The sequence below is a fragment of the Eimeria maxima genome, genomic scaffold, assembly GCF_000499605.1.
Source record: "Eimeria maxima Weybridge genomic scaffold, Emw_scaff238, whole genome shotgun sequence".
Lineage (NCBI taxonomy): Eukaryota > Apicomplexa > Conoidasida > Eucoccidiorida > Eimeriidae > Eimeria > Eimeria maxima.
This window is the reverse complement of record NW_013565237.1, coordinates 483-15276: the sequence shown is the minus strand read 5'-3', so window position 1 is coordinate 15276 and position 14794 is coordinate 483. Positions and strand designations below refer to the sequence as shown.

Sequence of the window (14794 nt, the reverse complement as noted above, 5' to 3'; positions counted from 1 at the left end):
CTGCTGCAGCAGCAGCAGATAATGCAGCAGCAGCGGCTAGCTGCAATCGCTGGGGGCCGAGGCGGAGCGAGGAGGCGGGTAGGAGGAGGTAGGCGGCAGCAGCTGTAATTTTTCTGTTTGCTCCTGATGTTTCATTTTATTTTACTTTGTATCAACAAAAAAATAATTAAATAAATTGGATTATTAATTATCTATATAAAAGAAGAAAATATGATGAAGGACACCGCAAAAAGCAGCAGCTGCTGCATATATTGTTCTGGGATCGAGCCACCACCACCGCCACATTGCAGAGCAGCAGCATCATCAGCAGCAGCTGCTGCAGCTGCTGCTACTGCTGCCTTTATAGCAGCCATGGGCCCTCGCTTCTAAAGAAGCAGCAGCACAGGAAGTGAAATAAATTAAACGAATTGTTGCTGCATAAAATGTACCCTAGGGTCCCCCCTTGGTGCTGCCGCTCCCTGTAAGGGCACTACAGCAGCAGCAGCTGCTGCTGCTGCTGCTGCGAGTATCGATCTCTTAAGACCGAGTTTGGCGTGCATGAGTGTGTTTGCCCAGCGACAAAAAGAAGAATAATTTATTTTTATTTTATTAATTTTATATATTTATTTATTTATAATAAATAAATAAATACCATTTCCGTAAAGAGCCCTGGGCTTCTGCTGCTGTTGCCTTTGTCTATGTTGTTGTGCTACTGCTGCTCCTGCGGCTGCGGCACAGCAGCAGCACTGCAGCCGGAGCTAATGCTGCTGCTGCTGCTGCTGCTGTCGATACAGCTGGGCCGCCGCGCCCCTCTCCTTTGCAGGCGTTTCCTTCTTCGTCGTCACTTTTCTCTTCTTGTAATAATATAATTGTCTTAAGGGCGCTGTTATTCTTCTTCTTACGCTGCTGTTGCTGCAGCTGCTCCTGCTGCTGCTGCTCCTGCTGCTGCTGCTCCTGCTGCAGTGCTGTCGATCTACTGCGCTCCCTAAGGCCACACAGAACAACTGGCTCCTCCTCCTGGAGACCTATTGCTGTTCTTCTGCTGCAGAGGTCTTCTTGCTGCTGCTGCTGCTGCTGCTTTTGTTGCAGCTGCTACTCTTTTTGTCTAAGGATCTTTTTCATAGGCCAACGCATAGGAAAGCAATCTGCAGCGGCAAAAGCGCCACGGGCTTCCTCCGCCGACCCAAGCAGCAGCGGCAACAGCGCAGCAGCTGCTGCGCAACAACAACAGCTAAAACAGCGTCAACAGTTGCAGCAACAGCATATGCATCAACAAAAAAGGATCTACAAGAGGAGTAGCAGTACCACGAGCTACAACAACAGCATCAGCTGCCTCCTCCGCCACAGCAGCAGCAGCGGAGGGGTCTGCAGCAGCGGCAGCAACCCACCAACTGTATCTGCACGAAGGGCGAATGATAAAGCCCTTTTGCTGCTGCTTTGTTGCTGCAGACGTCTGCTCTTAAGAGGTAGGAGGTGTACATACACCAGAAGATTGCGTATTGGTTCCCTAAGCTGAAGGTCCCTTTGCTACTACCCCTATCTATAGTTCTCCCCTGCTGCAGCAAGCTGCTGCTCCTCCTCCTCCTGAGGATCGTACGATCCCAGCTCTTCTCGGCCCCACTCCACGACGATGGGAGCGCCGCAGGGAGCCTCCCGCCAGCTGTCCTAGGTAGCAAAGCAGCAGCAGCACGAGCAGCACGAGCAACACGAGCAGCAGCAACAACAGCAGCAACAGCACCAACAGGAACACGTGCAGCAGCCGCAGCAACACGCTAAAGAACATCAACCACGGCATCACAACAAGCAGCAACTCCAGTACCTTCTTATTTCTTACAAATGCTGACAGGGGGGGCCTTAAACCTGGGGGCCTCGGCTCCCCCCCAGAGCCTAGCGCCCCCCACCGGCGTCCCCCCCCGGGCCAACCACGGGACCCCCTCCCAGGTGTCTGGAGAGGGTGATGGGGGGCCCCCAGGTGCCCCTTCAAAAGCTCCCCTTGACATAGGAGGTGGGAGTGCATGTTGGCCCTGTACCCACCCGCAGCTGGAGGGTCCTCCATCCTTATCTGCTTCCGCTGCAGCAGCAGCAGCAGCAGCAGCAGTGTCTACTTCTTCTGTGTATATTGCTGCAGGGGCCCCCCCCTCACCTAAATGGGCCTATGTCTCTGCTCCTGCTGAACAGGGTACTGACCAGAGGTTGTCTCTTTTAAGTACTGCAAGCGAAAGCACAGCAGCACCGCTGCTGCCTGTGGCGGGGGGCCTAAGACCAAGCTCCCCTGAGAGGGGTCCCCTGGGGGGCTCCCCTACCATTGCTGCTGGTACCCAGGAAGCGTCCGCGGGGGACTCTCCAAGAGGTGCAGCTGCTGCTTCTGCTGAAAAAGCAGCAGCTGCGAACAGAACAACCGGCCTTGAGGGAAGTGGGCAACAGCAGCAGCAGCAGCGGCAGCCAGTCGTGCTGGTGACTTCCGATCAGAAACCTCAGCAGAAGGGACAACAGCTGCAGCTACAGCAGCAACAGCAACAGCTGCTGCAGGAGCAGCAACAACAGCAGCAGCAGCAGCAGCAGCTTCAACAGCTGCACCAGCGTCAACAGCAGCAAGAGCAGCAACAGCAGCAAGTACGTCGCCTTTTTATTAGCACTGAAGACAGTTTGCCGCAGCAAGATGCCCCCACAGACGACGGTCTGCTGCTGCAGCAGAGCAGTCCCTTTTGTTTTGAAGATACGGCGGGGCCATACAGAGTAACCCCGCAACAGCAGCTGCAACAGCAGCAACCGCGACAGCAGCAGCTGCAACAACAGCAACTGCAACAACAGCATCTTAAACAACAGAAAGTGCAGCAACAGCAACTGCAACAGCAGCTGCTGCAACAGCAGCAGCTGCAACAGCAGCTGCAGCAACACCTGCAGCGCCAACTTAATGAAAACCAGCAACAGCAGCAGCAGCAGCAGCAGGTATTTAACCCTCCCAGTGGCCTCACACTATCTGCCCTTCAGCCCGGACTATGCAAGAATGCTGCCCCTGAGGATAGTGCATTTTTAGGTACAGGTTAGCTGCTGCTGCTGCTGCTGCTGTTGTTGTTTCGGTTGCCGCTGGTGCTTTGCCTGTTGCTGCTGCTGCTTCAGGTCTGGCTTCATGTGTTGCTTCGGCTGCATCTGCTGCTCTCTTAGCAGGACTCAAGATGCGTATCTGCTACTGGATGGTTTTTCTGCTGCTGTTCAGGGGACGAGATGGCGCTACCGCTCGTACAGCAGCAGCAGCAGCAGCAGCATCTAGGGTTCACTGTGCCTTCCTCAGGGGCAGGCAGCAGGAACTTCGAAGGGCTGCTTCAGCTCACTAACCAGTCAGTGATGGATGCTTTGGTGTCGCTTCTACAGCAGCGACAATCTCAGCAGCAGCAACAACCGCAGCAGCAGCAGCAACAGCAGCAGCAGCAACAGCAACAGCAGCAACAGCAGCAGCAGCAACAGCAATTTCCTCTGTCGCTCGTCGGTGGGGTTGCACAGCGCTCGTGGGGTTGCGAAGATGCTGGGGTACCGACAGCTGGTGCTCCCTGGTTGCCCCTAAAGCAGCAGAAGCAGCAGCAGCAGCAGCAGCACGAGCAGCAGCAGCAACTTCTGCAACAGCAGCATGGAACAGGAGGAGTCCAGCAAGAGGTCATGCTGCGGCTGCTGCAACATATGAACAACTGTGGGGCAGTGGCCCACGTGGCCATTGCACTGCAGCAGCAGCAGCAACAACAGCAGCAGGAGGCTAGCATCAAGCGCATGACCGAGAGCCTTGGGCTGTTGGATCTCAGCGATAGGCTCAGCAGCATCAGCAGCGACGCAGTGGTGGGAGTGCCTTCGGAAGCATCGATTACAGCAGCACTGAATCGACTTTCGCAGCCTGCAGTGCAGCAGCAGCAGCAGCAAATGGAGGAGGAGCAGCAGCTGCTGCAACTGCGATCTTGCTCAGGGAGGGGAAGCGAACCACTAGGTGAAGGCCGCAGCAGTGGGGGGGGAAGGCAGCGCCGCAGGAGAGAGAAGAGGAAAGAGGGGAGGAACTCAGTCCCCTTAACAGCAGGAGACTTGGTATGCTGCTGCGGTTGCTGTTGTTGCTGCTGCTGTTGCTAGCGCTGCTGCAGCAGTGCTTCAGGGGCTACGACGTTGTACTGTGGTGCAACAGGCGTACATCTTAGTGCAATACAGCAGCAGAACCTGCCCTGAAGCAAATCCCTTATCCTAGAAGATCATGTTTATGGTATAGGGTTTAAGGTGTATTCTGCGTGTGTGTGGGTTCCAGTCTGAGGGGGCAGCGCTGTCGCCTAACTGCAGGTTGCTATTGGAGCAATGGGGACGCAATGCAAGGGACCTCACTCCTGAAGAACAGAGCTCAGGCCTTGTGTGTCATTGCTGTTGCTTGTTGCTGCTGCTGCTGTTGCAGTTGCTGCTGCTGCTACTGTGGTTGTCGCATCTGGTGCTGCTGTTGCTGCTGTAGCGGCTGTTGCTGCTGTTACATCTGGTGTTCTTGCCCTTTGTGCTTATCCAGTTGCAGCAGCTTCTTCTGCATCTAAGTGTTTCCGGGTGGAGCATTTGCTGCGACAATTGTCGAGCAGCAGGTGCTGCTCCAGCAGTTGCTGCAGTAGGGCTCTCAGGTGTTGTTCCGCATATGTTTCGGCTCTATGGGGAACTCATTTTGCTGCCTGCCTTCAGCTGGAGTTTTCCACAAATGCATGCGGGGCGAATATTATCGTTAAGTTCCTTGAGAACAATAAAGACGACGCCAGTCGGCGGCTGCTACTGCAGCTGCTGCTGCCGCATGTCAGCACCCTAGCAGCAGATATGGCAGGCAACTTCATCGTACAGAAACTTTTCGACATCTGTGCGTCAATAGAATACTTTTCCTTCTGCTCCTGCTGCTTCTGCTGGTGCTCACACTGTGCTGTTGTTGCTGCTGCTGATGCTCATGCTGCACCACTGGTGCTGCTGCTGCCCCTGCTGGCATTGGTTGACTTGCCCTCGCGGTGCGGCAACCGACCTGCGAGGCAAAATTAGCGGGAGCCTTGTGCGCCTGCATATTTGTATAGGCTTCATTCATTGTTGCGCCTGTTCGTAGTGCTTCTCCTGCTGTTTGTCATCAGGCCCTCCCGAAGAAAGGAAGATGATACACAACCGCATGCTTCCGGACGTATTGCGCTTGTCTCTGCGCACTTATGGGTGCCGCGTTATCCAAAAAGCTCTTGATGTCCGTTGCTGCTGCTTCTGCTCCTGTTGCTGCTTCTGTTGTTGCATCTGTTGTTGCTGCTGCTGCTGGTCTTCGTCCGCTCTGATTTTTGCTTTCTGTCTTGCTGGTGCTTCCTTGGCCCACAGCCAACACGCGCTGCCAGTGCAGGAATGGGCAGCAGCGCCAGCAGTAGTTGTCGTTGTTTGCATTGCAGCAGCAAAGACGCCGGGGGCCTCATGATGGATAGGCGCTGCTGCTGTTTTCTGCAGGTATTGGACGACGAAGAAAGAGTGGAGATAGCCAAGAAACTGGACGGGAGTGTGCTGAGGTGCATAGGAGACCAAAATGGTAGGCATAGATGATATCTTGCTTCTCTCGACTCCTTTAACAGGTGTCTCCCGTCTCCCTTATTTTGTCTCACCTATTCCCTGTCTCGCCTTGGGGTTACCTCCGCCTTCCCATTTACTGCTCCCTCTTGTGGATATTTATTCCTGTCTCCTCTTCATATCGAAATGCTGTCGCCTGTCTCCTCTCCCGTGATTATGCCTCGTGCCACCTCCTACTTGGCTGTGCCGTTTTTTCTTTCTCCTTTTTGTCCAGGTCGTTTGCCTCGTGCCTCCTGTCCGTATATGGTCTCTCTGGTTTCATCCAGATGCTATATCCTGTCTTCTGTCTACTCTCCCTTGCCCTGTGCCTTTCGGTTGTGAGCCGCTGGCTGAGGGAGGTTGCCCTCTCTCCCCCCTTTGCTGTTGTCGTCTCCTCCTCTTTTCAATGTTGAGGCACCTTTCTTTGAAGGCAGTGCTGCTCCTTCCTGCTGCAGTCTCCGCAGCGGCTGTAGAGCCCATGGCATAGTAGTATGTGCCTCGTACAAGTGCCTTTGCGTCGCTGTTACCCGTGCTCCTTCTTCCACCCCTTTGACTCCTTCCAATGCATGCGACGGCGGTGCAAGACTTTGTCCCTTTTTGATTACTTTTTTTACGACCGCTGACCTGCTGCTGCTGTTGCTGCTGCATTTGCTACTGCCTATGCTGCTACTGCAGGCAACCACGTTATTCAGAAGTGCATCGAGAAACTGCCTAAGGGGGGACTGCAGTTTATTCTTGATGCCATCGCTGGAAAGGAGGAACATCTCGCCTCTCACTGCTACGGCTGTCGCATTATTCAGAGGCTGGCGAAAGCCTGCAGCATAGAGCAGATAGTAGGCTCAGCAAACGCAGCAACAGCACAGAGAGAACAGTAACCAAAACAAAAAAGGCGGAATCGGTTCCTAACGTTTCCTGGATTCTTTCCAGTATAAATAAACAGATATATGGTTTTCTGCTCTTCTGTCTTCCCCTCCGCGCGACTGTCCCTTGCCGTTAGCTAGCCATCCACTGTCTATTTCGCGGTCTTGACATCCTTTTGTGTCCTCCTGATTCGCTGTGAGTCGCTCTCCCTGCAGACGCCGGTGCTAGATGCAGTTATGGCCTCTCTACCTTCTCTTGCTGAAGACCAATTTGGGAATTATGTAATTCAACACCTCCTGAGTTACGGCAGAGAGCAAGACAAGCAGTGAGCCACAACACGCGACAGAAATGGGGAACCCTAGCAGCAGCAGTGTCAGCCCCAAGAGCAGCATGCTTTAATGTGCCTTAAGATGGCCAGAAGCTGTGCTGAAGCCATGCAGCCTGTCGGAGATCGACTTGTAGGCGGGTGCCTTTGCTTGCATATTTTGCGGAGGGGATTTCATCACAAGGATAGTAAATTGCCATGAGCGCATAGTACAATGTGTACTATGTATGCAGGAAGCAGAGTTGAGTAGTGACGGTTTCTGATTATGATCGTATATTATCGTGGAACAGCAGTGCAGTCGTCTGCTTCCTGCGGCATATGTTTATATTCGTGTAGGCACAGCTGTTTTTGTTGTGTATGTCTTTCGCGTCGCCTTTAGGGAAATTTTGGAGTTTCTAAAGAACAACATGTTTACTTTGGCAAAGCAGAAATACGCCTGGTGAGCCGCTTGGTTTCTGTGTAGAATTGTGTGGAACATGAAAGCAGACTGTCCAGCAGATATCCCAGGGAGCACGAAGAGAGGGAAAACTGACAAAAATGATTGTAGTCTGTGCTGCATGGGGCTGTGACTGTCTGCAGTAATGTCGTTGAAAAGGCTCTGAGCACCAACACCCTTGGGCGGGCTCAGCCAGAGTTGATTGCCGTGGCTTTGAAGGCGGACCCCCAGTGAGCAGACGACGGATACCTTCTTAAGTTGTCCCGTTTCTCTCTCTGCACCTCTAAGAAATGGAGGTGTATGCAGCTGCATGAAGCCACATGCGGATAGCAATGAGTCTTTTAAATATATCTCTAGACGCTGGCGGGTGTCTGGGGTTTGCTGGGGGTCTGTCGACGCGAACGGGCCCTTTTTCGCATTGCCTCGAACTGCTGCTGCTGCTGCTGTTTGCATGCATGGAATGTGCAGGAAGAGGGCCGGGCTGATAGCGTTGATGCAGGACCGCTACGGCAACTACGTCGTCCAGCGAATGACAGAAGTTGCGAAGGGGCAGCAGCGCAAGCAGCTGGTCAAATGCCTTACCGAGCAGCTGCCGCATCTCCGCAGCAGCCCATACGGTGAGCCGCTTCGTTACGTCCATTTATATTGCGTGGGCATGTGCTTGGGGCCCTGCAGATATTGCAGGGACGTCTGCGTGTGTCCGTGTGTGTGTGTGTGTGTGTGTGTGTGTGTGTGTGTGTGTGTGTGTGTGTGTGTGCGAGTGTGTGAGTTGGAGTGTGAGTTAGTGGGTAGGTGTGAGTGCGTGTGGTAGGGTGTGCTGGGGGGTTGTGGGGGAAACTTGGGTTTAGTTATTTCAGTTGCAAAACGCATAGCAGGGTAGAACGATCGGACAAGGGTTCATTGTGCTGTGTTGTGCTATGCATTTGTGCTACTGCAGGAAAACACATTGTGGCTGCATTAGAGCGTCTGGACATCAGCGACAGCTGTTCCAGCGAAGCAGCAGGGGATCCTGCCAGCACCAACGTAGTGCCCGCGCTGCCACTGAGGCGCCGCGGGTCGACACTGCAGCCGCCGCAGCAGCTGCAGCCTCAGCAGCAGGAAACAGGCACAACCTCTCCCCCCGCAGGGCGGCGCAGGACTGTGCCTCAAGACCAATGCAGTCAGCGCCAAGGGAGGAAGCAGCACTCGTCCCCCCGAGCAGGCATTCGGCCAAAGGCAGCGAAAAGTGAGGGGGGGGCACAAGACATATTCGATGGGTTGGTGGACCGCACCCTTCCTATAGATGGGCGAGGCTCGCAAAAACCCTCAGGAGCGCAGCGCAGTCTTTCTATCACTACAGCAGGGGCACTGACTTCCCCGCAGCAGCAGCAGCAACAGCAACAGCAACAGCAACGGCAACAGCAACAGCAACAGCAACAGCAACAGCAACAGCAACAGCAACAGCAACAGCCACAACAACAACAACAGCCACAACAACAACAACAACAACAACAACAACAGCAACAACAACAACAACAACCACTACTACAACAACCACAACAACAGCAACAAGCACAGCAACAACAACAGCAGCAACAGCAACAGGAGCAACAACATCAACAACAACAACAGCAAGAACAACAAAACCAGCAACAACAACCACAACAACAGCAACAGCAACGGCAACAGCAACAGCAACAGCAACAGCAACAGCAGCAGCAGCAGCAGCAGCAGCAACAGCAACAGCAACAGCAACAGCAACAGCAACAGCAACAGCAACAGCAACAGCAACAACAACAACAACAACAACAACCACAACAACAACCACAACTACAACAACCACAACAACAGCAACAAGCACAGCAACAACAACAGCAGCAACAGCAACAGGAGCAACAACATCAACAACAACAACAACAACAGCAAGAACAACAAAACCAGCAACAACAACCACAACAACAGCAACAACAACAACATCAACAGCAGCAGCAACGGGTGCTGATGTTGCTAGAAGGGAGAAGGGACTGTGGCATTCCCACCTCAGCAGCGGAGGCTGGCCAGATCCAGGGGCCCATCAGCCTTCGGACAAAAGACGTCTCTGTGATGGCAACGGCTGCAGCGAGGCTTTTGTTAACAGACACCCCGCAGCAGACGCATGCACCTACAGTGCAGAACGCTGGTTGTATGGATGGCTTGGGGCTGCCACCTGATCTGCAGTGCAACCCGGATGCCGTTGGATACAAGGCCCAGCGGGTCCCCGCCTCACCAACAGGGGATTCGCTAGCCTTCAGCGGCGTCGACAGCAGAGGAGGTTCGCGGCCCCCAGCCAGACACAGCACCTTGTCCGACCTGCTGGGCATTTGGGGCGATCAGCAGCAGCAACAGCAGCAGCAGCCTTCTCCGTGCAGCACTGCAGACGCCAGCGCCCTCGAGCCGTTCGAGGGACCCGTAGGCGAAAACTCAGGCAGTGCTGTAAGCAGGCGAGATGACTGGAAGTGGGGACAGACGCCTTTGTTCTTTCACCAGCCCACACCACCTTCTTGGTAGCCCTCACGGCTACGTCAATAGACCCAGGAACATCTGTGCACCTCTACTGTTTATGAGGAAACAACCGCCTCAACAACACTGCAACGACGCCAACAGTGACAACAGCAACAGCAGCATCATTTTTCAATGTGGAAACAATGGTATCTGGAGAGGCAACAGCAGTGGCAGCAGCAACAGCAACAGCAGTGGCAGCAGCAATAACAGCGGAGGGGAGGGTGAATGTTGCTGCAGCATAACAGCAGCATAACGGCAGCATAGGCAATCGTCTTTGTAATTGACTTCAATAATGCAAGCTGTTGAGCAGCAGCGAAATGGGAATGATGTGCTTCTATCCTCTACATGGTCAACGTATGCTTGTAGCGGAGCAGGCAGTTCAGCGTGTCTCGGGTATTGGGGCTCACAGGGGAAAGGGTGACAGCATTTAATCAGAGCCACGTGAAAGTGCCTCCTCCATCTAACTCATTTGTCTGATATGCGTGGTGGGACACCGGCCTGACGAGGGATATGCGCCTTTGAAGAAGCTACACGTGTTCTTCGCCCCAAAAAGAAGCCCAAAACCTTGCAGGGTACAGGTACGCTGCCAGGCGTCAGCGTTGCAGTCTTAGTGCGGCCGATCTCAACCGGCTCCGGTTGTCTTTGCTGTAGCAGTTCACTCTGGACTCAGTCCAGATTCTTGAGGAAGAAGTAGCAGCAGATGCAGGAGGTGCTGGTTATTCTAGTGGCATTTATTTACTGCGGTTACTTTTTATTGTATTGTTTCAAGTGCGAGTTCGTCTGTAAGGGCGTAGAGACAGCACGTGCAGCGTTTGGCGCGTCATCCCATGCGGGGGACCTATATTGTACATGTTATATTGTATATATTACATATCTTGCTGATTTTATTGCTCAACGTTCCCCCTTCGTTGAGTCTTGTGTAGCGTCCCGCCCCGTTGAGTTCGGGGTCATGGCTTGTGTATACTTCGGGTTCTCCACTGAAAGCGTGGATGACATGTGTTGTGTAGAGAGCAGCAGAACAGCTGCTTTAATTCGCTTTTCTTATGACGTCACTCGCCTTCAGAGGTGGCCTTTTTCTGGGCCATCCGCCGGGCAGGCGAGGGAGCTGAATCCACACAGGAGGGGGGTGAGGACATCGTCTTCTCGCCAAGAGCCTCATGCCTTCGTCCCTGTGATGGTCTCAGTTGAAAACGAACAGATTCGTCTTATCACAGCAGTGCTGTGCCTCCAGGAAGGCTGCAGCTGGCGGCAATAGACGAAGATGTGGCTGTATGATTTTGTTGTGCGTGCACGCTGGCACAGTTGCGAGCCGCAGTTCGCTGCAGGGATGCAGGTCTAGTACAGGTAGTGGCAGCATCTCGCATGGATGTGAGCTTTCCTTAGCCTGCGGGGCAGCCATATGAAAGGTGCTGCAACGCGGGCAGCCAAAGTGCAGCTTTCTTATGTTTTACAATTTGGCCTCCGGGCGGGACTGTAGCCCTCCTTGAAGTCTTATTCTGAGGTGTTGCTAAAACCCTTACCAGTCATCTACACCCTTCTCTCTGTCCCTCGTCACCTCACCTGATGCGAACCAGTGAGGGTAGCTTTCCAGGTGTCATATGGCGAGAAAATAGCCTTTTAAGCATGTACAAAGACAGGGGAGAGGCAACAAGCTCCCTTTGGCAATGTGAATCCTGTATTGGGTTCGATAGGCGCGGTAGTAGCACAACATCTGGCCCTGAAGGTACAACCTGCGCTGGTTGAGCTCCTGCTAGTTTAGACAGAGGACCAGGAAAATTATGACTAGGTACAACAAACTCACTACGATGTAGTTGATGTTCCTGTGGGTACAAGGCGAGACGTGTTCTGCCTTCTGTGTGATACTACTTTGACGCGCAGAGGCCATTTCAACTGTTAGCATTAAAGGGAGATCGACCAACTCTTTGAAAGCTTGAATTGCCACACCGAGGTGCAAATATGTGGCGTCCGCATCTGGAGCTTTTCCTTAGAGGGAAACTGCAACATTACCATGCAGTCTTTGGTGCAACTTTCTGCCACTTGTTGCACATGCTATTTAGGGAGGGGGTCGGGCATACGCAGAAGATACACAAGGATGTCCCTCCACAGTGTCGCTTTGCTCTACTTCAGTAGACCAGAGGCTGGCGGCGAGGGCGAAAAACTGACGGGTATTCTCCATCAGCCGGTATCGTCGGCTTCGCTGCATGTGCACAGTAGACGAGGGCAATTATTATGGTGAAACAAGCTCCTCTAAAAAGTCTTGGGCAACCCGATAAATTCGTAACACACATGCCCAACAGCAGAGCATCACCACAAGTTCTCGAGCATGAGACTTGCCGTGGGCATGCGGAGAAGACTTTATAGTCTTCCTCGGCGTAGATATTCATGAGAGTGTGGGGATGGGGTCTGGTTCGAGTTCAAATGGCAGCAGCAAGTACACAAATATGAGAAAATATTCAAATGATACCTCTGAATTATGAAATGGAAAGGTGGCCGTTTTGAACACGTGATCTCCTTTATTCAACTACAGCTTCACCGAATGAGTCTCACCCGTTTAAGCAAAAGACTCCACGTCGTTCTCCCCGCTGTACATAGCATGAAGAGAACTCTGTAGGCTACTAAGAAGCATCCACAACGTTTCCCCGGACTCTTGCCTCCGACTGAATGTCCGAAAAACCACGATGCCTATCCGGAGATGGCTATGAATTACAGGAAGATGTAAGATGATAAACCTCCCACACATTAGCCGCCCACTTTCGAAAGAATAAAGTGTATTAGAGAAGCCTGGGAACTGGTTGAAGAAGGTTGTGATTCGAATTACTGGCCACACACTGGGTGAGAGCGAATTGCGTTGGTCAGTTCCATCTACTCTCAGTCTAACACTGGCCTATATAAAGAGTCTAAATATGTCGAGTAACGTCCCTCTAACTACTTCTGCACCATGCCTACTAGGCCTACCGGCTCTTTTGCAGTAAGTAGCGGGGGGCAGCTCACGAAGATGGAGCTATACAAGCATAGAATGAAGCCCTCGTAGGCTGGCACCTCTGCTGCTCCATATAGAAGACTGCCCACAGCTTTTTCTTTCGGTTGCATCTGCACTTAAGCACCAGTGAGAGGCGCCGGAAGAGTTGCTATAACTCCCTGATATCTCGAGCAAACAAAGTCAAACACCCTCTATCCTGCCTTACAAAGCGCATTTGGGAATCAAACAAAGGAAAGGAAAGGAACTATGTGGCCGAAAAACAGCCCCTCCGCTAGCCTGGCACCTCCTAAGGGGGCCCTCACCTTATAACTCAAAGCAACACTTTGAGGCAGTGAAAGATGAAGTTCCTTAACGAAAAGCTAATGATGGATATCTTCAGATACACACGGCTGTGAAACACAAAACCCTATTCATGTTCCCGTGAGCACACCAAAAATGCAAGAACTCGCTCGCTTCTCTCCGCGCGCAGCAGGTACGCCAGCTGACGAGGCATGTGGGAACAATTGCATCAACTTTCATTTAAACGAACTCTTATGTTCTTAAAGGAGTTAGAAGGAATCCTTCAGCCGTGGTTGTGTCCAGCCAAGTCGCAGCTGCTGCCTACAGCGCCGCTTGGCAGCGAAGTGGGGAGATTAGCGGAGATTGCAGTTAAGGAAGAGGCCTTGTTGTTCGAATTCCTCTGATGACTGTTTCTTGATATGTCTGGGGGTTTGTAGGCGTCTAAACAACCAGGGAGGGTAGACGACAACTGCCTCTAGAGGTGGCTCATCTCCCCACTCTGGGGGCCGCTATGTCGGTGGATGGCTCTCAAGTTGCTGCTGGTGCTGCTCCCGCTGCGGTTCCTTCAACACAGTTTGTACCCTGGATACGGCTCAACAGCAACAGCACCTCTGAGTCTGGCTGTACGTTGAGAGGAGAAGACAACAACGCGATGGCCAACTTGACTCCTGTGGCTGTTGGCGCGGAATGAACGAGTAACCATTCTCGTTTCTCCTGCTCCTTATCGCTGGTGTTTGTTCACTTTCAACGGTGGCAGGAACACAGGAATCAGAAAATCAGCAGCTAACACGTCGGCACACCACTCAATGACTTTTGGCTTGTTTACAGCCAGATGAGCCGCAGATGCGCCACTCACATATGAAAGGAGAGGTGCAAAGCAGCACATTTGCATAGTGCTAATGGAGGTTCCCAGAGGAAACGGCTCGCGGAGGATAGCCGTGATAGACCCGTGTCCCACGAAGTCTCTTGCAGGCGCCGCGTGTAGACCCGACAGCAGCAAAAGCTCTTGCAGCAGCAGGAAGACTTTGTCAAGGAGCGCCTCTGCAAATGGCCCAGATACCGCATTGGGCAGCGATCGCTCATGCGAATGCCCCATCCCCGCGAATCAGCAGCAGCAAAGGCTCCAGCAGCAACAACAGCAGCACAAGCCTAAGCATCAGCACCGGCGACACCAGTCACATAAATTCCGGCACCACTCGCCGGTTAACGGCAGGGAGTCGCAGATTGTAGGATAGGTTCGAAGTGGCGACATGGTGGCCTTCAGGCAGCAGCGGCAGCCCGAGCAGCAGAAGAAGCAGCAGCAGATACAGCAGCAGAAGCAGCAGCAAATGCGGGGGGATGCGTCTGCACGCAGAAAGGAGTCACTATCGCATGCTGCAACTACTCGAGAGGCCACCCACGATTCCGCATCATCGTCACCAGCAACAGGAGCAACAGCTGCAGCTGCGGCTGGAGCAGGTTGTGAGGGTCTGGAGGGGAACCTTCATTGGACTCCTTTTGAGTTTTCATGCGGAGACTTCGATGCGTCTTCTCCTTATGTACCCGTTGCGCTGTTGGGAAGAGGCGCCGTTGGCCGCGTGTTTCGTTGCACTGAAAGGTCGTCGGGTGACAGCGTCGCTGTCAAAGTGGTACGCTGGCCAAAATTGTTGTTGCTCCTTTTGATGTACAGACAATGTTGTTGCTGTTGCATCGGTGTAATCCCTGCGGCTGCTGTTGCTAATAGCGAAAACGTTGCTGCGGTAGCTTTATTTGCGCGCTACTGGTGCGCCTGCTGCTGCAGTCGTGTGTATTTAATGTAATGTAATGTAATTGCAATTGTAATTGTAATTGTAATTGTAATTGTAATGTA

At 52.8% G+C, this 14794-nt stretch overlaps 2 protein-coding genes across 2 annotated transcripts; both read left to right on the top strand.

The window, feature by feature from the left end:
* Window positions 1-1815: 1815 nt before the first annotated feature.
* Window positions 1816-9692, top strand: EMWEY_00023570 (pumilio-family RNA binding repeat domain-containing protein, putative; the record flags this gene model as incomplete). Its single annotated transcript, XM_013480819.1, has 13 exons — window positions 1816-3022; window positions 3197-4047; window positions 4259-4357; window positions 4669-4837; window positions 5097-5200; window positions 5449-5527; window positions 6220-6377; window positions 6606-6730; window positions 7110-7169; window positions 7310-7396; window positions 7635-7783; window positions 7928-7954; window positions 8104-9692. 13 exons carry the CDS (start codon window positions 1816-1818, stop codon window positions 9690-9692), a joined length of 4704 nt encoding a protein of 1567 aa, XP_013336273.1.
* Window positions 9693-14195: 4503 nt separating this feature from the next.
* On the top strand, window positions 14196-14573 carry EMWEY_00023560 (hypothetical protein; the record flags this gene model as incomplete). Its single annotated transcript, XM_013480818.1, has 1 exon — window positions 14196-14573. A coding segment is annotated over one exon (378 nt), but the record flags the coding sequence as incomplete, so codon positions are not given.
* Between the last annotated feature and the right edge of the window lie 221 nt (window positions 14574-14794).